General features: G+C 43.8%; 1 protein-coding gene and 1 non-coding gene across 3 annotated transcripts; both read right to left on the reverse strand.

Moving 5' to 3' along the window:
• Nucleotides 1-2717: 2717 nt before the first annotated feature.
• On the reverse strand, nucleotides 2718-14678 carry AKAP14 (A-kinase anchoring protein 14). Of its 2 annotated transcripts, XM_036443562.1 has the most exons (5): nucleotides 14058-14678; nucleotides 13870-13964; nucleotides 8387-8566; nucleotides 3466-3518; nucleotides 2718-2927 (listed from the first exon to the last, which is right to left on the reverse strand). In XM_036443562.1, the coding sequence occupies exons 1-5, from the start codon at nucleotides 14662-14664 to the stop codon at nucleotides 2843-2845; spliced, it is 1020 nt and encodes a 339-aa protein (XP_036299455.1). In that variant the 5' UTR covers nucleotides 14665-14678; the 3' UTR covers nucleotides 2718-2842. The 2 variants fall into 2 exon arrangements, 1 of the variants encoding a protein (XP_036299455.1); XR_006742011.1 differs by lacking the exons at nucleotides 8387-8566; nucleotides 13870-13964; nucleotides 14058-14678 and adding an exon at nucleotides 6729-6831 and having other exon boundaries at nucleotides 2844-2927.
• A 4417-nt stretch (nucleotides 14679-19095) lies between these two features.
• On the reverse strand, nucleotides 19096-19202 carry LOC118722230. The gene has a single exon (XR_004988938.1). It is a non-coding gene; the product is annotated as a U6 spliceosomal RNA (small nuclear RNA).
• Nucleotides 19203-25586: the final 6384 nt, after the last annotated feature.

The following is a 25586-nucleotide window of genomic DNA, read 5'->3' on the forward strand; positions in this document are numbered from 1 at the left end:
CAAATAGTGTCCTAAAATATTTTATGTGCATTAAAACCCAACATCACAGTCATAAACACATGTAATCAACCCTGTAAAGTAAACAGCAGCATTTAGAACCATTTTAGAGCCGGGCAAGCACACAGAGACCACACAGAGCCGGGCAAGTAAAAAAACTTTTTTTTTAAAGTATATGTGTAGGCTATATTTGGACCATAAGACGCAGGGACATTTTCCCCCCCACTTTTGGGGGGAAAAAAGTGCGTCTTATGGTCCGAAAAATACGGTATTGAGAAGTCTATTGTTGTGCCAATGTAAGTACATTATTTTCATCTAAGGTGTATTTGGATCATAATTTGAATACTAGAAATGAATGAGAGTCAACTGTGATCAGGCATTTAGTATACGGAAAAATATAAATATTATTACTTAGTTGTTTTATAAGGATGAAGCTAAAATTATATTAAACATTTTTGCCTGTCCTTTATGTAATTTTTTGTCTTTACATAAACCTTTCAGTTTATTTTTTTACATCAGTCATGCAGTTTAATCTTTAATTTTATATAGAACCCCCTCAATTTATCAGTTTTTTATGGCTACTATTTACTTTAACTAGTATATTTTGGAGAAATGGAAAATTCTGGGACTGTGAGATTACAATCTTTTTTCTTCCTATTTTGTTCAGTTTTAGTCATTAGGTCACAATGGTGAAGGGGGAGGGCACAGTGGAAGCTCACGTTGTTTTTGTTTATTGTTTTGACCTGCATTGTTATGTGCCTAGGATAAATTTAAATTACCTGGATGGTAAGGAAATTCTGACTCTGCTGTTATAAAATGCCCTCTCCTCTCCCCTTAGAATAGTTTAAAGTATTTTTTTTTTCAAAGTTTTCAAATAAGGCAGTCAAATTTCTTTTTCTTTTCTTTTTTTCCTTTTTTTTTTAAGGCAGATTTCAGAGCATAGATCAGAAGCTTTACTATTTATCATGTTTTAGGAAAATGTCTACCTTTAACCCATAACTAATGAACTAAACAGCCACTTGATATGTAGCAACATTTATGACCCCTGAATTTGAAGTTATTTATATTTATCATCATTGCTGTCTAGTCTAAAAAATCTGTTTTTCCCAAAAGTTAAAAGGAAACTAGATCCCAAATTTGGGAGTCCTAATCTATCTACTTCCCTGTATAATAAAACCTAAACTTATAATCCCCATTTAAAATTTTTGTTCTCTGAGAACATTATTTTTTATTACTGGCTTCTAAAAACTGAGTGAGTTCTCTTATTTTCAGTAGGCAAGATAATTCAAATGCAACAATTTTGTAATATATGAATACTGTGCATTTTCATTGTGTTCTGCCTCCTCCAACAAATGCTTGTTGAGTAAATGGAAAAAATGTTAATTTATTTCAAAACTTTACCATTTCTTTCATCAGGGTTTGTTCAGGAAAGATGTGCCAAGAATAGCTTCGGTAGCATATTTTCTGGGAAAGGGTAGGGAAGAATAAAAATCTAAAAGTATTTTCTTTTTATTAATAGCTCATAAGAGTTACTGCTTCAAACTGTGTTTAGTCACCTGATCCATAAGTCTAATAGGCAGGCTTTTTTATTTGAAATATTTTTTTTTTTCTCCAAGGAAGACTTATCTAGTTTCCCACCTCCTCCCCTGTTGCTCTAAGATTTTCCCTCCTTTTTTATTTATTGTACAAATGTAAGAGTTAAAGAAGAAAAATTACTCACAGTCTTACCACATCAATTGTCTGTAGGGTTCTGTTTACTTCCATTGCTTGTCTATGTAAATATGTATTCTGATGTACCTATAAGTAATCACTTGTAATGTAACTTGTCTTTGGTGTTTTAAAAATTTTGTGGCCAGGAAAGAGATCATAGGTATGGTAGGAACAAGTAATAATCTGGTGTGAGGATGGGAAGGACAAATAAGTGAGAGTGGAGACTGAGCCATGTTTCATTGTCCCAATTCGTGGAGCAACCCTGCTACCATAATTTCAGTGCTGTGTTGTGAATGCCCAGTTTTAGAATTTCAGAATGTGTTTAACAATGATGCTTCACTCGCATTAAATGAAGGGGTCTGTGAGTAGAGAAACCCTTCAGACTGGTTATAGGATGAGCCGTAGAACTTGCCGTTTTTCTGTTGCCCATTGTGCCCATAAAGAGATGTATCTGGCCCTGGCAAGTGTAGCTCCAGGGGTTAGAGCATCGGCCTGTGTACCAAAAGGTGTATTCGATTCCTGGTCAAGGGCAAGTACCTGGGTTCTCGTTCGTGTTCCCTCCCCCCCTCCCTCCCCCCTCCCCCCTCTCTCTCTCTCTCTCTCTCTCTCTCTCTCTCTCTCTCTCTCTCTCTCTCTCTCTCCTCTCTCTCTCTCTCTCTCCCTCCCTCCCTCCCTCCCTCCCTCCCTCTCCCTCTCTCCTTCAGTCCCTCCCTCCACTCTCTCGAAAAATATCCTTGGGTTTAGATTAACAAAAAAGAGTTGTGTCTGGGCTGGACACTTAGCTCAAATGGGGGAATAGGCAGTCAAGTACCAATCTCGGTTGGTCTGACAGGTGAATTTTAGCAACTCTCTAAATTTAACTTCTATACTTGTAAGACTCTGAGTGATGCAGGTAGTGATGGAAAAAATCTTTTAAAAAATAAAAAAACTACTTACTGGTTATTCTGTTAGCATGATGGAAGTTGCTAAATGGAAAGTGAGTGAATGCAAAAAAAAAAAATACAGTTGGATTGTGTGTCACCGGTTTATTATCCAATAAATATTTTGTGGTTTGATGTGCAATATGGTGTTTTTTAATACATTCTGATTAGAAAACCAATCATAAAACTTTCTGTAAGAGTCAGACACAACTAAATTAGAAGGGAAATGACTTCATTATATTATGTTTGGCCACAACCATTTCCTTCACCCAATTTTCTCGAAAGCGAGTCGTTCCTGGTCTGCAGAGGAAGAAAAACAAATACACCAAAAGCTTTTTCAAATGAAAGAAACCACTGAGTCAAAGATTGATTCCCTGTTTACTCTGTTTCATTTCTAGTGAGCAAAAAAACCTTTGGAGGGGTGGGGATCTAAGACTGTATCTATTCCTTAGGCCCAGTCAATAAAAGAATTATTGAGCTTATATATATTCTTTAAAAGAGCTACTATACAAATAAAAGAGGTTATTATATATGTTAATCCCATTAATTGTGAGTTTTCTCATAAAAACAATAGACATAACCCACTTTGCCACCACCCTATTCCAACTAATCCTCAAGTTTATAATTTCTGAAAAACAAGACACTAAAAAGCAAACAAAAACAGTTTTCTAGAATAATGGCAGTGTCCTACTTTCAGTCCATACTAATGGGGTAGGTCATCCAAATGAAAAAGGTGACCCTTACATGAATTATCTGTTGCTGTGGGCCTCCTGGATTCCGGGGGTATGATGACCTTTATCTACCACCCATTTCAAATAAGTCCCCAAATGTTCATTACCTGTGTATTAGTGACTGTCCTTCAAAGATATAAGAGATTTCAATGGGTGCATCCTAAGAGAGAAAAAGACAGTTTTCAGCCTAGATCAATCATACCAACTCATGATTCCTTCCATCTCTGTACTTCTCCATATGTATACTCTTAAATTTCTAGACTTCATCTCCTGTAGGTTGTAGTTACTTGTCACATCAAACCTCTGTTCTCCAAAAGATCTTTTGGTCAACAAATACTTTAAGCATCACCACAGCATTGGAAACAAGTCAGGAGAAGTGTAGGCTTATTAATAGGATCTTGAATAAGTCATTTACCGTCTTTACGTGTTCCAGTTTACTCAACTGATAGTAGCTACTTTGCCTCTGAGTAATGGCATAGGAACAAAATTATACAGATAAATTTTGAAAAACATGTTTAAAGCAGCATAAAAACATAAGTTGTAATATTATTTCAGTGGTTCCCACCAATTCTCCCCTACAAAATTATAGTCAGAATTCTGAGCAAGAGCCCTTCTCCCTCTGTGGTCATGGTTTATGGTCTCCACCAGCCTTACTTTCTGATCTCTAAACTTATCATTCATCAAGACAGCTAATGGTAGGATACATGACCAGGAAAAGCAAGAGCTCTGCATATTTTATCTTTTTAGATTACTTCAGATTTCAAAATATCTGACTAGATAAGTTTATACTAGGATACAGTGAATATTGGACATCATTAGTTCATTATGTAGTCACATATAAAGCCTTAGAATGAGACAAAACTTCAAATAACTTCCGTGAAAGTATGAAAAGCACAGGGGATATAATATTTTTATGTCTGTTGTGCTCCAGGCATTCTGCTTGATATCAACCCTGCTCCTCTGAGAACCCTAGGTCTAGAGTCGTATTCGTTTGGCTCTTTTCACACCAGCTATCAACATATATCAGATTCATGGTCTACCTAATGGCTAAAGCAGTCATTCAAGTGTTTATTGAGTGCCTACTCTGCCAGACCTTGTTTTACAGCAAGATAAAAATCTCTGCTTTTATGGCACTTACATTCTGGTAGGAAGAACAGATGATAGGATAAATTCTATAAGATATCAGGAGGTAATAGGAGGTAAGGAGAAAAAGCAAAAGCATTAGTAGGTTGGGGAGTGGTGGTAGAAAGTGCAGCATAGGAGGTGAGAGAGCAGGCCATGCACATACCAAGCAGAGTGTTTCAGTCAGAGGAACAGCAAGTTCAAAGGCCCTGAGGCAGGAGTATATTATTAAAGAGTAGCAAGATCACAGTGGCTGGAGAGAGTAAGTGATGGAGAAGGAATAGTGGGAAAGTAGAAATAACAGGAACCAGATCAGGCAAGGCTTTGTAGGACCTTACTACTCAAAGCATAGTTTATGGACCTGCAGCAAAGGCCTTGCCTGGGAACTTCTTGGAAATGCAGAATCTCAAGCCCCACCTCAGATCTCCTGAATCAGAATCTTCCAAATAATGTGCATGCATTTTGAAGTTTGAGAAACACATTTCAATATGTTTAAACAGAGGGGTGACATCAACTGATTTAATAAGGGTCACTCTGGCTGGCTGCTACCGTGTTTCCCCGAAAATAAGACATCCTCCGAAAATAAGACCTAGTGCATGGAAAAATAAGACATCCCCTGAAAATAAGATCTAGCACATCTTTGGGAGCAAAAATATAGGATGCTGTCTTATTTTTGGGGAAACAGGGTAGAGACATGATGAGGGCAAGGGTGGAGTCAGAAAGACCAATTAGAAGGCTACTGAAATCATCTTGATGAGAGATGATGGTATCTTGGAACAGGGTGGTAGAAGTGGTAAGAAATTGTTGGACTCAAGACCTGTTTTTCACTCACTAGGAAAGTAGGACACCAGTGGTGGGGCCTTAGCCCACCGCCCTCAGCAGTGTCATGGGTGTGGCTTTCTGCCTGAGCAGTCAGCACTCACAGAATAGAACTATGGATTTAAAAGCTGGTTATCTTCCGAGACCTCGTCACCAGGAAGCTACCTGAGGCCCTGGTTGGAGAACGGCCATGGAGAGCATATTAGTATAGTGCCTCTTCACTGTTGGCAGTGCCCACCTGGGCCCAGTGAGGCACACGATCTGGGCACCTGGTGCATGAGCAGCCTGGAAACACAGTAATATACTCCTGCCTCAGGGCCTTTGCACTTGCTATTCCTTCTGAAACACTAGAGGCTGTAAACCAAGCTTCTTGCGCCCTGTGAATGAACACTGGCCTAGGCCAGATGCAGGAGATAGTGGAGAGAAAGCCCGGCTGATCAGTTAAGATAGAGAGCTGCTTGTTTACAGGTGGAATGGAGCAGTGAGCAGATAAAAAGCCGTGGACACAGGCTGTATCCCAGCCACTAACACCCATACTGCTCTATATACAATGGAACATCACTCAGCCACAAATAGGAATGAAATTTAACCTTTTGCCACCACATGGATGGACCTAGAGGGTATTATGCTCAGATACATGTCGGTCAGAGAAAGACAAATACCATATGACCTCACTTATATATGGAATCTGAAGAACAAAGTCGAAGCAACAGAAAATGTGGCATGAGGATCTGAAATGAATGGTCCCCAGTGGGGGGACACCCTGAGGTCTGCACAAGCATACTGCACCCCAGTGACAGGGGCAATGGGGCTGTGACAGGACAGCTCTTCGGGGCTTCTAGTTGGAGCAGAATGGTGCTGATCCCGAGGAGCCTGCCCAAGCCCAGGGGTGACCTATTCTCAAGGAGCCAAAGCAGCCACATACTTTATCTCCAATCAGATGTGGCTCAGAACTCACTAAAAATGTCATCATGAAAGGACGAGAGCTATGATCACGGTGACCCGGAGGACCTGGTCAGTCCCCGGAACATGTGGTGACTCCCTCGGCCATGGGCAGCCGCTTTCAGCTGCCCAGGGCTGCCCTCCCAACTCAGCAGCTCAGCAGCTCAGCGGCTCAGCGCCCCACCCCAGGACAGTGCCCTGAGCGAGGACACGCCCCCCCTCACCCCCGGACAGTGCCCTGCGCGGAGACAGCCCACCCCTCTCATCCCTGGACAGTGCCTTGAGCTGAAACAGCGCTCCCTCCCCACACACACAGTGCCCTGCGCCCCCACCCCCAGAGGACGATGCAGGGCGGAGCCTAAGGACCCGAGTCCCAGTGCAGCCCCTGGCTCGGAAGAGCCCCGAAGCCCTGGATCACTCTTCCCACGCCGCCCCTTAGAGTGCTTAGTGCCCTGGCCACACGACCCCACTGCCGGCGCCCACTCACCAATTTGCTGGGCCTCACAGTCGCCTTGGGGCAGCTCGGGCTTCGAGGAAGCAGAAGAGCTCTAGACTCTCAAGCTGCAGCGAGGCGCCGCCCCTGCGAGGCGCCGCCCCTGCGAGGCGCCGCCCCTGCGAGGCGCCGCCCCTGCGAGGCGCCGCCCCTGCGAGGCGCCGCCCCTGCGAGGCGCCGCCCCTGCGAGGCGCCGCCCCTGCGAGGCGCCGCCCCTGCGAGGCGCCGCCCCTGCGAGGCGCCGCCCCTGCGAGGCGCCGCCCCTGCGAGGCGCCGCCCCTGCGAGGCGCCGCCCCGGCCTGCGTGCGAGGCACCGCCCCGGCGTGCGTGCGAGGCACCGCCCCTGCGTGCGTGCGAGGCACCGCCCCGGCCTGCGTGCGTGCGAGGCGCCGCCCCTACGTGCGTGCGAGGCGCCGCCCCTGCGTGCGTGCGAGGCGCCGCCCCTGCGTGCGTGCGAGGCGCCGCCCCTGCCTGCGAGGCGCCGCCCCTGCCTGTGAGGCGCCGCCCCTGCCTGCGAGGCGCCGCCCCTGCCTGCGAGGCGCCGCCCCTGCCTGCGAGGCGCCGCCCCTGCCTGCGAGGCGCCGCCCCTGCCTGCGAGGCGCCGCCCCTGCCTGCGAGGCACCGCCCCTGCCTGCGAGGCGCCGCCCCTGCCTGCGAGGCACCGCCCCTGCCTGCGAGGCGCCGCCCCTGGGAGCCTCCTGCAACTTAGAGTTATACAGCATGATGCAGGCCCTGGAGGGCCCCATGTGCGCTAGGCATTGGTACTGAGTCCGTGCTGTGACCAGGGGACTGCTCCGCCTGGAGCCTGTAACCTGTCCCTCCAGGTGCTTCCCTTCCTGACCGCGCTGTTTCCCAATCCCTATCCTGGATTCAGGGATTTCTTTGTAAACTGAACTGGCCCCAGGAAACCGCTTAAAGAGACAGTACATTGTTGGCAGCCTAGTCGACTTTGTAGCAGTTGTGATAATTAAATGTTGGGGAAGTTTAAAGAACAACAACAAAAATACCTGTTTTTGAAGGTAGGGCCAACAATTTCCTAATGGATTGGATAAGGGGTCTGAGATAGTCAAAGATGATGCCAAGGATTTTGGCATCAACTGAGATGAGGAAAACTGCAGATAAGGTTTGGAAGGAAAAATTGTAAGTTCAGTTCTGGTTACATTCAGTAAGATGTTTCTTCAACATTTAACTGGCAGAGGTCTGGGGTGGAGACATAAATTTGGTAATCATAAGCTAGAGGTGACCCATTTAAAGCCAGATGACTGATAAGATCATCAAGGCAGTGAGTATAGAAAAGAAATCCAAGGCCTAAGTTTTGGGACATTCCAATATGAAGAGGTTGGTGAGAGAAGAAACTGGTAGAGACTGAAAAGGAATGGTCAGTGAGGCATTAGTCATTAGTCACTCATTTCAGTGATCAAATGCCTCAAAATCAGAAGAGTATGTTGGTCTAGAAGCCAAATGGAATGTTTGTTTCATGAAAGAGGGAGTGATCAGCTATGGCAAGTGCTATAGGTGGGCCAAGCAGATAAGAACAGAAATATGACTATTGAGTTTTACAAAAAAGGGGTCATCAATGACCTTGACAAGAGAAGTCTCCATTTTCATTGAAGTCTCACTAAAGGGAACAGGGCATAAAGGGAAGAGCTTACCGGAGGTTTATTTTTGTTGAACTTGACGGTGAAGAAGGCAAAGGCAGAGCTGAATGCCGTGGGTGTCTGAGAAGTTGGGACACTCCAGCGTACAGAGTAGATGTAGTGGAAGCTGTGAACCAGGTCTCTTTTCTCTATTAACTTTGTGTAGTGAACCCAACGTTCTTGATACTCCCAATTCTGTTTCATAGAAGAAGAAAAAAAAGAGCACACAGAGAAAGACAAGCAGATTTCTGTTCAAGGCCTCTAGATAAAGGCAGTGCCCTGCTTCTGGAGTCCATTTCTAACACTTTTGATTGGGATTCAAACTAGTCAAGTTCCCATTATCTCCATAAGTGGAGGAGAGAAAAGGTGGAGCTGAAATGAAATGAGTTACTAATGCAAAAATCACTTGAGACGGGTCTTTGGACTGTAGATTCACATGCTCAGATGTTGGTGTGTACATACACACTGCCTATACGTACACACTCACTTCCTTCTAGACCCTTACTTGGGACTCAATTTGGGAGGCAAGTTTTGTTCATTGGAAAATAATAAGAAAGTGACTAGAACATTGATCTGCTCACTTTACTCAGGGAGACCTAAAGTGTGACTAGAGAGTAATGAGGCTGATTTCCAAAACTGTTTTTGAATATCAGACTCATATCATTGCAGCCATAGGTAGTATGTAAAATAAAGTCAGGAAGGGAATGAGTCAGGCAATTGGATCTTCCAAATCCCTTAGAACCCTATACCTTTGGAAAAGCTTCCCCACCAAAGCACAAAGCTTGCCAGTACCTAGGGTCTAGGGGTCATAATGCAGCCCTGATTCTTAGTCGGGGCCTTGAATGCTATAGCTATTTAACAAGTTCAATTCAACCTAAGCCCCTTGGGCTAGCTCTCAGGGCACAGGAAACTTCCAAATCAAAAAAAAGATCCTGAATTAAGAGGAAGGTCCATAAAAGGAAGGAAGTGGGATTGTCTGACAATAAATGTGATGTGCAGAGGGACTGTGGGAGGAAATGGTAAAATGATTTCCAGCTTTTATATATATATATATATATATGGCAGTAGGCTGGCCTTCCGCTTCAGCTTACTTTATTCCAAGTCTCTACCCAATTGGCTGTTTCACTCAGCCAGAGAGGAGCACCAGACTCTCGATTTCTTGAGATGAAGGACTGTGCCTTCCTACAGAGATCATTCCTTGTAATGTTCAACAGTCAATCCCATGAAGCCCATAGAAGCATGCCCCCTTTTCATCCTTTCTATAGTATTTGATATATTCTTTCAGCCCTAATGTTTAATCTGTCACATAAGCACAGATTTTGTAGCATTGGAATGGTCCTTAGACATCATCTAATGAAGTCCCTTACTTTACAGATGAGGATATTGGGGCCTAGAAATGGGGAAGGACAGCCCAACACAACAGCTGGGATGGGGGCTCAGGGCTCCCCAACACCCAGCTCAGTTTTCTCTCTACTCCATCAGAAGCCTCAGATCTAATATTGTCTTCTCAACTTGGTGTGATAGTGCTTTCCCCCCTTTTGTGAACTAAGGCAGCCTTGGGCATGTTAAATACAACTATCACCATCAGGCCAATCTCTTCCCGTTTTTATCACTGTGCAGGCAGCTGATTTTTATGTAAATCCAATGAGTGTGTGTTATCCTTGTGTTTTGTAATGTTTACAGAACATTGCTTCATAAACCCACTTCCAGGAAACAGTTTCTCACTGTGCTACTCTACCATGATAGCTTAGCCCATTACACATGATTAGACACTCAAAATCAACAGGCACTGGAAGTATATGCACAAAATTGTAATCAATGGTAAGTGACCTTTGAGAGAGTAGGAATGGGTATTGGAGTGGGAGAAAAGGGATAAGTTTCATTTTCTACTTTGTGTGTGGCTTTTTGCTCATTGGGGATTTTTATAATGATGCTTTATTTTTCTTATAAAAATAATTTTATCCCGACTGTTTTTTTTTATTTGTTTGTTTTTTAATATATTTTATTGATTTTGTACAGAGAAGAAGGGAGAGAGACAGAGAGTTAGAAACATCGATGAGAGAGAGTCATTGATCAGCTGCCTCCTGCACACCCCCTACTGGGGATATGCCTGCAACTAAGGTACATGCCCTTGACCAGAATCGAACCCGGGACCCTTCAGTCCCCAAGCCGACGCTCTATCCATTGAGCCAAACCGGTCTCGGCTATCCCGACTGGTTTTGCTCAGTGGTTGAGTGTTGACCTATGAACCAGGAGGTCATGGTTCTATTCCTGTCCAGGGCACATGTCCAGGTTGCAGGCTCAATCCCCAGAGTAGAGGTGTGCAGGAGACAGACGATAGATGATTCTCTCATCCATTGATGTTTCCCTCTCCCTCCCTTTCTCTAAAATAAAATAAAATGTATTAAAATAATAACTTTAACTGTGTGTTAGGCATTGGAGATCTTCCAGTTTTTCTTCTATAGAGAACTTACATGTCTATTCATGTTGCCAGATTACGTTCCTAAAGGGAATAAACCAATTATTGTGCCCATTGTCAATGTTGAAGCGTACATATTGCCTCCCTACAAACACACAAGCCTTCTGACATCAGCTTTAATCATTTTTATCCACCTTGCAATACCTTAAAATCTTTTGGATATGCATTTTTCATTAATAATGAAACTCTGCAGTATCTTTTTGTCATCAAAAGTCCTTTTCCTATTATGGTGAAAAAAAAGTACATCAGATAGACCTATGACCAAAACTTCATTTTGCCGCTTAAACAGAAAGACTTTGGACATATTGCCCAACTTCTCCGAGCCTCAAGATTCCTCATATGTAAAATGGGTACACTCATGTACCTGCATTCAGGTTTATTGTGAGTATTAAATGAGATAATGTACATGAATTGCTTAGCAGTGCTTGGCACATAGCAATGCTCAGGAAATGGTAACTCCTTATTTGCCATCCCTTGGTATATGGTGAACTCTGAGAAATCTGAACTAAGCTTGAGAAAGCTCTCCATCAGGAATGTCTGGCACTTAGATGGTAGACTTCACTTCTAGGGCTTGCTGCGTTAGTGGGGCTGGGAACAAGGTGATTTGATATCATGAGTTATATAGAGCTTTTATTAATAGCTTTTCAGTCACCTTCTACTTTCTAATTGTTTCTATCTGCACAAGAGCCCTATAAAGTAGGTAAGCTCTTCATCTGTGAAAAATAATGGTATAGAGAGAACAAACTTGTTCGTGTAATTAACATTTATTTATAGAGCACCTATATGTGCCTGACATCTAGAGGCTGGGAACATAAATTAATAAAAGTCGCTGCCTTCATGGACCATATGATCTGGTGGTGGAAGAAAAGCAATAGGGTAAATAAGTAAAATATAATATCTTAAGTAGAGCTAAATGCTGTAGAAAAAATAAATCAAAGAAAGAGAGTGGGTATAATTTTAGATGTGATGGCTAGGAAAGGCCTCATTGAGCAAATGGAATCTTAACAAAGATCTGAAGAGAAGTAAGGCATGATGCCTGAGAATAGATCTCAGGGGCGACTATTCCAGACAGAGGGAACAGCAAGGGCAGAGGCTCTGAGGTGGAGAAATGCCTGGCAGTTGAACAGCAAGGAAGCAAGTGTGGCGGGAGTAAGGAAGGTTAAAAAGGAGAAGGTAGTAGGTGATGGAGTCTAAGCAATAAGTTGGAAGGAGGAGAGAATTCAGATCATAGGTGCCTCGTTAGCGCAGTAGGTAGTGTATCAGTCTCATAATCAGAATTCAGATCATGTCAGGCCCTGTAGGCCATTATCAGGACTTACTTTTGCCTTTTATTCAGAACTAGAGGCCCGGTGTACAAAATTCGTGCATGGGGGGTGGGGGGGAATATCCCTCAGCCTGACCTGCATCATCTCCAATCCAGGAGCCCTCAGGGGATATCCTACTGATGGCTTAGGTCCACTTCCTGTGGTTCTCTGTCTCTGAAGGGCTTGCCTGCTCCACACTGCGATGACTCTCAAGCAGGCCATGCTGGGAGCTGCCTCCTCCCTGCTGTCAGTTTCCACAGAAGTGCTGTGGTTAATTTGCATACTCACTCCTGATTGGCTGGTGGGTGTCACAAAGTGATGGACAATTTGCATATTTCTCTTTTATTAGTGTAGATAACTAGTGAGATTTGTAGGGAAATTTTTTCTTGCTTGTTTTGTGCCCCATTCCAGTCTGATTCACAAACCTTGGGTATAACAGGCAGAAACTTTTGCCCAACCCCAAATGGAGATATGCTTCAGAGCAAGAAGGCCAAAGGGTAACTTTTTTTTGCATCATTCATCTTCACTATGCTTTAAATACCCCTTCTAATGGGAATGGTGATTTGTGCCAACTGGTATATAAACAAAAGGTGTGGAGCCAGAAACCCCTGACCTTCCTCATTCTCACCTAACCAAGGCTGTCTAGGGCTTAGGAACAGAGAAAGAGAGATAGCAAAAAACTTCTCCCAGGACTAGGAGTTTTGCCTCAACCAATTTCAACTGATCTCTTTTCCAAGGAAATACTGTGAGTAAGGATTTCAAGTCATTATTCTTTATCCACCCTCCTGTTATGCAAAGCAACCCAGGGCCTTTTCACCAGAACTGCCAGGTTAAGCCACATCAATGGGTCAGAGCCAGGCACAAAAGAAAGAGAAAAAGGAATTCATAGGCAATATATTCCAAAGGTACAGTTAAAAGACTTTTGATCCATGTACATCCCTCTGTTAATATGAGCATTGTAAAGGTGGTGTTGGAGCCCTGGCCAGGGTTGCAGGTTTGATTCCCAATCAAGGGCGGTCAAGGGCATACCTGGGTTGCAGATTCAACCCTTCCCCAACCCCCAGGATGAATCAGGGCATGTGAGAAAGGTAACCAATTGATATGTCTCTCTCACACTAATGTTTCTCTCTCTCTCTCTCTAAAAATCAATCAAAAAAAATATCCCCAGGTGAGGATTAACAAATAAATAAAAATAAAGTTGATGTTGGAGAACTTTTGTTTGAGAGAAGCAACTCCCTCCTTAGACCAGTAGGCCCCATTTAAAGTACCAGATGGGAAAATTGCTTAATTGGGAATATCAGATTTTACTAGGAAAATTTAAGGTTAGGATGACAGGAGCACAGGGAAATACAATTGTGCTTTTCACCTCCAAAGACTATTGCATGTCAATTTTGGGATCCAGATGACATTTAGTTGCTTTTTATATCATCTCCTAGGGATTCTGAAATTTAAACTTTTCATCACAGAAGAGCCTTTTTTTCAGTTTTGATTCCTGATCAGGACACCTGCCCAGGTTGTTGGCTTGTCCCTCAGTGGGGGAGTTGAAGGGGAAGTGCAGGAGCCAGCCTATCGATAGATGTTTCTCTCTCGTTAATGCTTCTATATCTCTCTCCCTCTCTCTCTAAAAAAATCAATTAAAATATTCTTTTAAAAGGAAGAGACTTTTTATTGTTCTTCACCTTTGTACACGAAGCTAGAGTGGTCAACTATCTTACCTTAACGAAGTCTTCGATTTGTCTACGGCACTTATCTGGTGTGAATTCACCATGTGTGAGCCAGTTAATGTTTCTGATGGTGTATTCATCATCTTCTGGAAAAAAAAAATATGTGAATTTGTTAGTTGTCTGGTAGTATGACATTATATAACAAGACAGTCCTTTAGGCAACCAAACAAGATCACTACCTTCCACAATGTTAAGAGCAGCAGCGATGACATTCTCAGCTAAATCTAGTGCTATATCATTCACATGGTCATCTTCTGTATCTATTGCTGGTTCAAGCGCATTGCTGTCTATAACTACTGCTGGTCCAGTCACACTGCTGCCTCTGCCTATTGCTGCTGATTCAGTCCCATAGCTATCTGTATGCATTGCTGGTTCAGTCACAAAATTGATATCTGTATCCATGGCTTGTTCGGTTACACTGCTCTCTGTTTCCATTGCTGGTTCAATCTCATTGCTCTCTGTTTCCATTGCTGGTTCAGTGACATCGCTGACTTCTTCATCCATTGCTGGTTCAGTCACATCGCTCTCTTCTTTATCCATTGCTTCTTCAGTCTTATCGGTGTGTTCATCCATTGCTGGTTCAGTCACATTGCTCTCTTCTTTACCCATTGCTTCTTCAGTCTCTTCGGTGTGTTCTTCAACCTTTGCTGGTTCAGTGACATCGCTGTCTTCATTATCCGTTGCTGGTTCAATCGCATCAGTGTCTTCTTTATCAATCAATGGTATTGGAAATTCTTTATACACATTTACCACATTATTAAATCTGATACTTCTAGTCCTCTTCATTTTCTTTTGTCTAGAAAAAGAAACTCAAGAAATTATCTTTTTGTGCACATGCATACACATTTGTAAAGTACAGACTATCCCTTGAAGAATCACAAGAGAGCCAAAACCGGTTTGGCTCAATGGATAGAGCGTCGGCTTGGGAACTGAAGGGTCCCGGGTTCGATTCCGGTCAAGGGCATGTACCTTGGTTGCGGGCATATCCTCAGTAGGGGGTGTGCAAGAGGCAGCTAATGGATGACTCTCTCTCATTAATGTTTCTAACTCTCTATCTCTCTCCCTTCCTTTCTGTACAAAATCATTAAAAATATATTTAAAAAAAGAATCTCTATTTAAAAAAAAAAAGAATCACAAGAGACAGAAAACGATTATTTCCTCTAGGGAGGGATTAAGGAATGAAGAAGAAGTGAGGCCTTACTATTTATTCTTTGTGCCTGGCCACTGAGATGTACTTTTCCTAAAAATCAATGATTTTCAGATTCACATAATAATGAAGAGTTAAGATGTAGTAGTAGAATGATTCTTAACTTCTTTGAACTTCTAACAATACTGATTTCTACTTGAGTCTTTAATAGAACCTCAAACCCTGCTTTAGGCAACTGAGAGCCTGTGACTACTAAAAGATAAGTAAATTTAAATGATTAGAAAAAATACAATATAGGAGGGGTTGGTTTTTCAGGTTTTTCTCTTGGCTTTTCCAGGTATACAATAATGTCATCTGCCAGAAATTCATTTCTTCCTGAAATATATATTAGCTTTGGTAAATACTTCCAGAAAAATGTGAAGTGAAAGTGGAGACAAAAAAAAACGTCTTTCTGCCCTGACCGGTTTGGTTCAGTGAATGGAGCATCGGCCTGCAGACTCAAGGGACCCAGGTTCGATTCCAGTCAAGGCCATGTACCTTGGTTGGGGACACATGCCCAGTAGGGAGTGTGCATGAGGCAGCTGATCAATGTTTCTCTCTCATTGATTTTTCTAACTCTCTATCCCATTCCCTTCCGCTCTGTAAAAAATCAATAAAAAAATAAACATCCTTCCATAGAAGCATCGAACAGACTGTACAACCTATGAGGGAAGGCGGGGGGGTCTGAGGGGGTAAGAGATCAACAGAAGTATTTGTATGCATGCATATGAGCAAAACCAATGGACACAAACAGTAGGGGGCTGAGGGCTTGTGGGAGGGGATGGCTGGGGAGAGGTCATTGGGGGGGGGGGGGGCTCATGTAATATTTTAAATAAAGAATTTTAAAAAATCCTTCCAGCCAAAACCGGTTTGGATTAGTGGATAGAGCATTGGCCTGCAGACTGAAAGGTCCCAGGTTTGATTCCAGTCAAGGGCATGTACCTTGGTTGTGGGCACATCCCCGGTAGGGGATGTGTAAGAGGCAGCTAATCGATGGTTCTCTCTCATCGATGTTTCTAACTCTCTATCCCTCTCTCTTCTTCTCTGTAAAAAATCAATTATATATATATATATATATATATATATATATATATATATATATATATACTTTTTTTTTTAAATCCTTCCTTTATGTCTGACTTTAACAGGCATGCTTTCTGGCCTTACACCAGTAAGTGTGATGCTGGTTTATGGCTTGAGATTTATCACATCAAGAAAATATTTGTTGCCCTATAGCCAGTTTGGCTTGGTGGATAGAACGTCAGCCTGCGAAATGAAGGGTCCCACGTTTGATTCCAGTCAAGGGCACATGCTTGGGTTGTGGGCTCGATCCCCAGTGCAGCCAATCATTGATTCTCTGTCATCATTGATGTTTCTATCTCTCCCTCTTCCTTTTTCTCTGAAATCAATAAAAATATATATTTTTAAAGAAAACAAAGTATTTGTTTCCCAGTCATCATAGCTCAGTGGTTGGGCATTGACATATAAACCAGGAGGTTACAGTTCAATTCCTGGTCAGACCACATGCCCGGGTTGCAGGCTCAATCCCCAGTGGGGGGTGTTCAGGAGACAGCTGATCAATGATTCTCTTTCATCAATGATGTTTTTAGCTTTCCCTCTCCCTTCCTCTCTGAAATCAATAAACATATTTTTTAAAAGAAAATATTTGTCGGAACCTCTCATGTATTTTGGATTTTTTACTCTCGTGTGTGCGGGATTCCCATATATACACATGTAATTAAAATTTTTCTTGTTAAAAAATATTTGTCAGCTCCTGTTTTAGTAAAATGTTCATCATAAATGATAGCTAATATTCTCCCTTGCAGGCAGTACTTGCATTGGAGTGCTGTAGGAAAGTGGGTATCTCTCTCCAAAGGGAGCTATTTTTCTATAAATAGCAACTCCCAATTTGGAATGTTTTATGGGTCTCAACTCTCACCACAAGCCCTGTGCGATCATGCACCTTTCACTGGTCTTTCCAGATCCACTCTCCCATCTCCCCTGCTCTCTCCCCTGGAAGGCTGGCTTGGATGGACTACATCAATGGGCTCTCCCAGGACCTCTATCTTCCAGGAGGTTCCACACAATGGGGAGATGAGGCTGAATGGAGGAGAGTGAGGTTGAAGGTCTTAAATTCCCAGAGGGCTGTCTCCCTACAGGGTCACCAGTAGTTGGTATATGGAAAAGGCAGCTTCTCCAGGGCAGCTCTCTCACAACTTCCCAGTCTGGTAAGGGAATCATTCTCTCCCCTCAGCCCTATGGCCATACCATTTCTAGCCCTGGGTGACTGTGCTTGTCCTGTTTCCCCACTGTCATCCCCAAAGATGCCCTTAACCTTTCCCTACCTATCCTACTTTTAGTGTGCCTATTTTTGTTACCATGTGAAACAAGGAAGCCAAGCTCACACCCAGACTGTCCGACTCCACAGCCCCTGCTCTTAATTACACTGCCCTCCTCCCTCCAAGATTCACAGAGAGTTCTGGGGATCTGTTTACCACGACCACCACCACCACCACCACCACCCCGCTGTAGCATTAGGCACACAGAGCTTAAAATGCTCCTGTGAAGACCCAAATGAAGGGTGAAGAGTGAGGAAGTCTAAACACCCTTAACCTTGGAGAACTGGCTCTCCCCAGCCCAGTTTGGCCAAAGTAATTTGCTGTAAATTCCGTAATTAAAGACAATAAAATGTTTTGGGTAAACTGGTAAATTCAGTAGGCTTTGGTGAGTCCATACAGTAACTCAGTCCTTCAGAAAATGGCCCACTTGGTGACTTGATCATTCAGTGACCTAGCTTCAGCAAATTGCCTCTGGATGAAGTGACTGAAAGCCAAATGTGTGACTCCCAACACAAAGCAAGTGAGATGGGGGCTTTATCCATAGAAGCACCTCCTTAAGAACTTCCCCTGGGAGCCCTGTGCTACAACAGGAGAAGGAAAAGAGGGAGCAGGGCTCAGGAAGCAGTTCACACCTTATCTTCATACATCTGTGGGCACAATCAATTCTTAATCATCCCTGTGACTGGCCTTTCCTATTACTTTTTCTCCCCTTCTCTCCCTAAGAGGTGGGCAGAATGAGTATGAAAGGTATGATGAATCAGGAGAACCACTGCAAGTCCTTTTTGTGAAGCCCTCCCACCCTTAACAACCCCCAATACCTGAGTGAACAGAGTCTTGTATGGAAAAGTAGTAGCCAGGGAAGCCTCAGAAAGTCTCTCAGCAGCTTTTCCCCAGGATTCCAAGAGGGAATGTTTACATGTGCTACCAGGGCAACACCAGTTTCAGCCAATGGGAAGCAGAGTCCAAATGAAAACTCTGACTAGTTTTGTTAATAAAGGAGGGAGCTAGTCAGTCACAACAACCTGACTTCCAAAGCAGGATCAAGCTGTAGCATCCATACCCAACTTCTCCCCAGCAGGAGATGAGCTTGCAGGGCTGTGCCAGGCAGGGTAGCAACAATGAGCCTCCTAGTTGCTATGTATTGGTGCCCTTGTTGTGTGCTAGTCACTGTGTGAAGGGCTCAATGTGTGTTAAGTCACTCGCTCCTCACAGCAGCCCCAGGAGGTAGGTATTAATATTTTCATTATAATTGAACAAACTGGGGCACAGTGTTAAAGAAGTTGCCAGAAACTCAAACCCAGAGCCGTCTGACTTCTTTTTTTTTAATATAAAGTCTGTATTTTTATTTTTTAAATATGTTTTTATTGATTTCAGAGAGAAAAGGAAAGGGGGAGATAGAAACATCAATAACGAGAGAGCATCATTGATCTGCTGCCTCCAGTACGCCCCCTATTGGGGATTGAGCCTACAACCAGGGCATGTGCCCTTGATCTGAATTGAACCCGGGACCCTTCAGTCCGCAAGCAGAGGCTTTATCCACTGAGCCAAACTGGCTAGGGCCTATCCGACTTCTTTTTCCTTTTTTAAAGTTTTACATATGTCTCCTTTTTCCCCAATTCACACACACACACACACACACACACACACACACACACACAGCCATTCCCACCCCTGACAAGACACCAGTGTCTGAAAAATATAGAATGCTTCATGAAGTTGCATGTCACCCTTGCACAGGAACCATGCTAATCTTCTCTGTATCGTTTCAATTTTAGTATATGTGCTGCCAAAGCGAGCACCTATCCGACTTGTTGACTGAACTTTTTATTTATTTATTCCCAGATTCTGAGGGTAGGACCTCCCTTGTGTGCCTGATTATTTTCAAAGATGTCTTTTTTTTTTTTCATTGATTCACATTTTAAAAATAATTTATTGAGGTAAAATTCACATTACATAAAATTATCCATTTTGAAGTGAAGAATTCAGTGACAGTACATTCACAGTGCCCCCCACCCCAACATTTTAACATCTCTGAAATGGGGATTCATCATATAATTAATAATATATTGAGACAAGCCAGTAAGCCAGGACAAGTGGAATAGGGAAACAGACAGCTGAACAAACTGACATCAATTTACAGCAGATGCAGAAAGTCACCTTCCTAGAAACATCTAGGCCTCAGTTGTATTTCAGCTCCTGACCCAGAAAGCAGCAAAACCAGGTGGGTGACACCAGGACCAGCTGCAATGACTAAGGGCCCCTTGCCCTGACACTGACCAATCAGTGAGGGCCATGACCCTGAAGGAGCGCACCAGCACCTCCACCTCCTCTTCTTCCCCCATAGGCATGCATCTCCTAAATTCTAGGGGACCCCACAAGGCCTGCAACCAGGGTAGCAATGGGCAGCAGCAGTTTGTCCCAGATAAACCCTCTGAACCTGTCTCCAAGGCCCCCCTTTCTCTGACTTCTTAGTGAGCCAAAGCAGACCAGCTGAAGCTCATTTCCCCAGCCCTTCCTTGTGTTACTGTCCCCAGCTTTCATAAACATCCTCTAAAATTCACCTGGACTGTGGTGAAACTTTTCCTACACAAAACTTTTCCTACAGGAAACCCACACACCATCAGCTGGCCCTAGGCAGACCTGCTCAGGGCCAGGACCCCTTTTCTGTAACAATATTATGGTTAAATTTTTTAAAAAATATATTTTATTGATTTTTTGCAGAGAGGAAGGGAGAAAGACAGAGAGCTAGAAACGTCGATGAGAGAGAAACATCGACCAGCTGCCTCCTGCACACCCTCCACCGGGGATGTGCCCGCAACCAATGTACATGCCCCTGACCGGTATCGAACCCGGGACTCTTCAGTCCGCAGACCAACGCTCTATCACTGAGCCAAACCGGTTTCGGCTATTATGGTTAATTGATAGTGTTTTTAAAAATTGTTCACAGTGGAGCAAGTGCCCGGTTAGCTCAGTCGGTAGAGCTTGAGATTCTTAAAAATTCTTCACAGTGGAATATAAATGAAGATGTACCTTTCAAATGATGGTGTCTTAGATTAGTTGAAATATGATACTTGGATTTTTGAAGGAACATACATCATATTTGGTGCATCCCATTCATTTACTGAGTTTTTTTCAAAGATACCTTTTATGAATCCAAGATGACCTTATACTATAATGGTTATCAGCATAGGCCCAGGAATAAGTTATTTAACATTTCTAAGTTTCTTTGTAATAAAATGGGGATAATAAAAAAGTGTTTTTAAAAGAATTAGATAATTCATGTAAAGACTGAGAATAGTGCCTGATACTTCATAAAGTCTCTCTGTAATGGTTAAATATTATCTCCAGTATTATCTTTAATAGCTGTGATATTATAAAGTGTTATTTTGAATGATGAAATCAAAAGTTGTAGGCCCACCATAGCCGGTTTGGCTCAGTGGATAGAGCATCGACCTGCAGACCAAAGAGTCCAGGTTTGATTCCAGTCAAGGGCATGTACCTTGGCCCAGGCCCTGGTTAGGACTGGTGCAGGAGGCAACCAATCGCTGTGTTTCTCTCACATTGATGTTTCTCTCTGTCTTTCCCTCTCTCTCCCACTCTCCTAAAAATCAATGAAAAAATATCCTTGGGTGAGGAGTAACAAAATTAATTAAAGTTGTAGGCCCTGTGATAGGGCCCAGTTTTATTTTATTTATTTTATTAATCCATGAAATTTCAAGGGCTGGGAGCCCCTGCCCTTGATAACTGTGCTCTATATATGAATGGTTGGCTTCTCACCCTCAGACACTTGGTCTCAAGCCCAACAAAGAAAGGAAAGTTCTTTGCTAAGTGTCTTCTTCTTTTTTTTTTTTTTTTAATATATTTTATTGATTTTTTACAGAGAGGAAGAGAGAGGGATAGAGAGTTAGAAACATCGAGGAGAGAGAATCATCGATCAGCTGCCTCTTGCACACCCCCTACTGGGGATGTGCCTGCAACCAAGGTACATGCCGTTGACCAGAATCGAACCTGGAACCTTTTAGTCCGCAGGCTGACGCTCTATCCACTGAGCCAAACCGGTTTCGGCGCTAAGTGTCTTCTTTATAAAGGAAGAAATGTTGAGTTCACTGTCTGAAGACACTACATATATCGAGGTCCCACACACAAGGAGCCTGCTGATGAGATGGTGTGGTTGATACAATTATAATTAGCTAATTATCTATATATACACTGAGTGGCCAGAATATTATGATCTCTGAATGCACAATAATCTGGCCACTCAGTGTATATTCTATATAATAAAAGGCTAATATGCAAATTGTCCCCTCAACTAGGAGTTCGACCAGCAGGCAGGCTGGCCAATAGCCCATGTCCCCTCCCCCTGGCCAGGCTGGCTGGATCCCATCCATGCACGAATTCATGCACCGGGCCCCTAATATATATATACTGAGTGGCCAGATTATTATGTGTTCAAAGATCATAATAATCTGGCCACTCACTGTATAAAGGCCTAATATGAAAAGTGTCCCCTCCCAAGTTCGATCAACCAGGGGTTCGATCGCTTGTTATGATCAGGGTGGCATGGAGTGAAGGGAGGCCCCAGCTGGCAGCAGGCAGCTGGCAGCTGCTAGGGATCCTACCCCAGCACGAATTTCATGCACTGGGCCTCTAGTTAATAATAGAAATGGAGCAAAAGGGAAGCTAGACATTATAGGCATGTCATTTGGGCAGCTTCACCAGGAAGCTTCAACTTTGCACTCTCCAGAGAACCACTATTTCTTCAACTAGGTTTTCAATATCTTGTTCTCTCTCTTCTTCTGGCACCCTCATAATTCTGATGTTGGTATGCTTGAAATTGTCCCAGAGGCTCCTTACATTATCTTCATACTTTTGGATTCGTTTTTCTTTTTGCTCTTCCTGTTGGGTGTTTTTTGCTTCCTCATATTTCAAATCTGTGACTTGATTCTTGGGAACTGCTAGTCTACTGTTGAATCCCTGTATATTATTCTTTATTTCAGTCAGTGTGTGCTTAATTCTTGACTGGTCCTTTTCTATTTGTTTGGCATTATCACTAAGATCCTTGAAGATCTTACTAAGTTCCTCAGGGGTTTCTAGAAGATTCTTGAGTAACCTTGTAACTGTAGTTTTGAACTCTATAACCAGTATTTTGCTTTCCTCCATTTCTTTCATTTGTGACCTGTATCTTTGTCTCTGCATTTTGGTTGCTTCCCAGTGTTGATAGAGTGGCCTTGTTTGGTAAGTGTCCTATAGGGCCCAGTGGCTCAGCCTCCCTAATTACCTGAGGTGGACACTCTTGGTGTACCCCTTTGTGGGCTGTGTGCACAGTCTTGTAGTGAAACCTTGATTGTTGTTGGTTTCACTGGGAGGAATTGATCTCCAGGCCAACTGGCTCTGAGGACCAGCTGTGTCTATAGTGGGAGAGCTGCTGTGCAGGAGACACCCTTATGGGGCAGGACTTGCTTCAGTGGGGCCTTGGTGCTCACTAAGTCTACCCCTTGAGTGTGTCACTTATGGATGTGAAGAGTTGTAATCTGGTATGATCTCACACTGACCCCTGGGTACACTAGCTCTTGCATCTCCAAGGAGTTGCAGTCAACCACTGCCTGAGGTCACCCAGCAGGAGCTACACAGAGATCTGCAGATTCCTCCTCTTTGTTTGGGGTTTAGAAGTGCTCAGATGAGGTCCAGCTGTGAAGTAAGGCAGGCTGCTGTTGCCAAGGCTTGGGCCTTCTTTTGGAAGCTTTGGAGCACTCTGACCCAGCTGCAATTTGTTAGGTTTTAGGCTGTGAAAGGACAGGCCATTCATATGCAAAAGCCACTGTGCACATCTTGGGTAGGGTTGTAAATTGGGTGGGGTGGGGTCTCAGGAAATCACCAGGGTGGAGCAAACAGCAATAGTTTCCAGTCAGCCCTGCACCAGAGAGGTCCAGGCGCAGGAACAATGATCACTGCTAGCACCTCCATCTGGAAGAAAACCGTCCTCACATTCCTATTCCGATGCCAGACAGTCCAGTTTCTCCCTGCATGTATCTGGGTCCCCAATGTCTTGCCCAGAACTGGAATTCAGAGCAATCAGGAATTTGTATCTCCCTCCCAATTAAAAAAGCAGTTTACCCGGTTGCCAGCCATTCCGTACATGTGCCTCTGCACCTCCTTCCAGTCTCAATGTGCTTTTTTCTTTACTTCTAGTTGTAGAACTTCCACTCAGCCAGCTTTCCCGCAGTTCTGGATGATAGTTGTTCTGTCTTTTAGTTGTAATTTTGATGTGGTTGTGAGAGGCAGCAAGTACAGGTGTTTACCTATGCCACCATCTTCACTTTGGCAGCTGGGTTCTCAATTGTCCAGGGGAGAGAGAGATGCAGGCAACGGATGAGAAACTCATTGTGGGAAAAATGCTTTCATGAGGAGAGCGAGAAGAAATGCCCCAGTAGATTAGAAAGGCTCCTCTTTGAAGTAGGAGCTTAAACTCCCATAAGCCAGAACTTTACCTTCCAGCCAAGGCCCTCACTGAAACTACAAATTCTGCCTCGAGGCCTTTTGAACTCTCAGACAGCACCGAGGACATGTTCTTCCAAACCTGACACTTCTCTCCCCATGCAGGTAAGTGTAGAGAAGTGGCTTGGAAGACCCCAAGGGGGAGGGGGAGGTGCAACAAGCAGGTGGGGCCAGGGAGGAGGAGCTGGCCAGAAGCTCAGCCTCTTACTCCTCAGGAGGGAAATAGACTCTGCAGGCTGTGAAGTCCCAAACCCCAGTCCCCACCTTGATTCCCTGAGCCTCCCCTATCATTTGTGAGCCCTGCCTCCCCAATGCACTAACAATGGGTGACCGATGCACCCATCAATCACTTATCATGGAGCCTGTGCACAAATAAGAACCGCTTCTGAATGCCCAGACAATATTTAGGGAGTCTCCTTCTAGGCAGCAGGCCATCCTGGGTGAGTGGGTGTCAAGTTTATGTTGTGTCTGGTCCTAGGAGACAGAGGGCCAGGCTTACCCATCTGGGTCCTGCCCATCTGGACCCTAAGGCTGCCTGGCTGGACAGACCCTGGGGAGAGAGGCAGGGTCTCACTTGCCCTGCCTGTGCCTGTGGGTGAGAGTTTTGTAGGATGGATATAGGGGTGGCTAACATCAGAGCACAGGAAGGGAGGGAATCCTCTTTCAGGACTTCATACCCTGGGACTTAAATGATATTCTTTTCCACCTGTGTCCCCTCAGTCATGTTCATTTCATCTCAGTTTCTTCCTTCTCTACCTTTATACCCTCAAGCTCACCCTATCACTGCCTTCCCTTATTTATCTCCCCCCCCCCCCTATTTAACTTATTGTTTTTCCCTCTCCCTCCTCTTCCTTCTTCCTATCTATGCCTAGCAAGGATGTCAGCTTTTGGGGATGAAGCTCTGGCTAAATGCTAACATTCCCTTGTCAAGTGAACCCAGTCTGCTAGCACATATATTTTTTCTTTTTTATTGATTTTTTACAGAGAGGAAGGGAGAGAGATAGAGAGCTAGAAACTTCGGTGAGAGAGAAACATCGACCAGCTGCCTCCTGCACACCCCCCACCGGGGATGTGCCCGCAACCAATGTACAATACATGCCCCTGATCGGAATCGAACCTGGGACCTTTCAGTCCGAAGACTGACGCTCCACTGAGCCAAACCGGTTTCAGCTAGCACATATCTTTTAGGTACCTGCAAAGCACAGGAATGGCATGTGCTGTGGGGAAGTAAAACCGAATAAGACAAAGTTCCTACCCTCAATACACTTGTAATCTAGTTAGAAAGATAAGGTGTGCTCATATGAAAAGGTAACTAGCAAGTCAAACATAGCAAGGCATCTTGGACTTAGGCAGTTTTTAATTAAATGTGGCTAAGTGATGTGCTTCCGTTCTAAAAAGGGAAGGAAGTTGTAGGAGCCCAAGACCTTTCCTAAGCTGAGGCCCATCCTCCAATAGTAAAATCCACAGACCTAAAATACAGTAGTGGGCAGTCCCAGATGGGCAGACCCCTGAGAGTCATGATGTCGCAAAGACCTCTCAGAACATTCCAGCCATCCTTGAGCATGCAGGGCTGCCAAAGGGCAAGTGCATCATTGAACAGTGCTTCAGTTAGAATATGAGTACTATAGCAGAGCTGTTCTTGGTTGCCTGGACTTTTTAAAAAATATATTTTTATTGATTTCAGAGAG

The sequence above is a fragment of the Pipistrellus kuhlii genome, unplaced genomic scaffold, assembly GCF_014108245.1.
Source record: "Pipistrellus kuhlii isolate mPipKuh1 unplaced genomic scaffold, mPipKuh1.p scaffold_m20_p_19, whole genome shotgun sequence".
Lineage (NCBI taxonomy): Eukaryota > Metazoa > Chordata > Mammalia > Chiroptera > Vespertilionidae > Pipistrellus > Pipistrellus kuhlii.

Bases quoted from the DNA above. Each gene is read 5' to 3' on its own strand.
- AKAP14 (XM_036443562.1), bottom strand. From the start codon at position 14,664: ATGAAGAGGACTAGAAGTATCAGATTTAATAATGTGGTAAATGTGTAT. The intron at 13,965-14,057 runs GTAGTGATCTTG...TTTTTTTTCCAG, and splicing joins TGCTCTTAACATTGTGGAAG to AAGATGATGAATACACCATC. The intron at 8,567-13,869 runs GTAAGATAGTTG...TCTATGAAACAG, and splicing joins AAATCGAAGACTTCGTTAAG to AATTGGGAGTATCAAGAACG.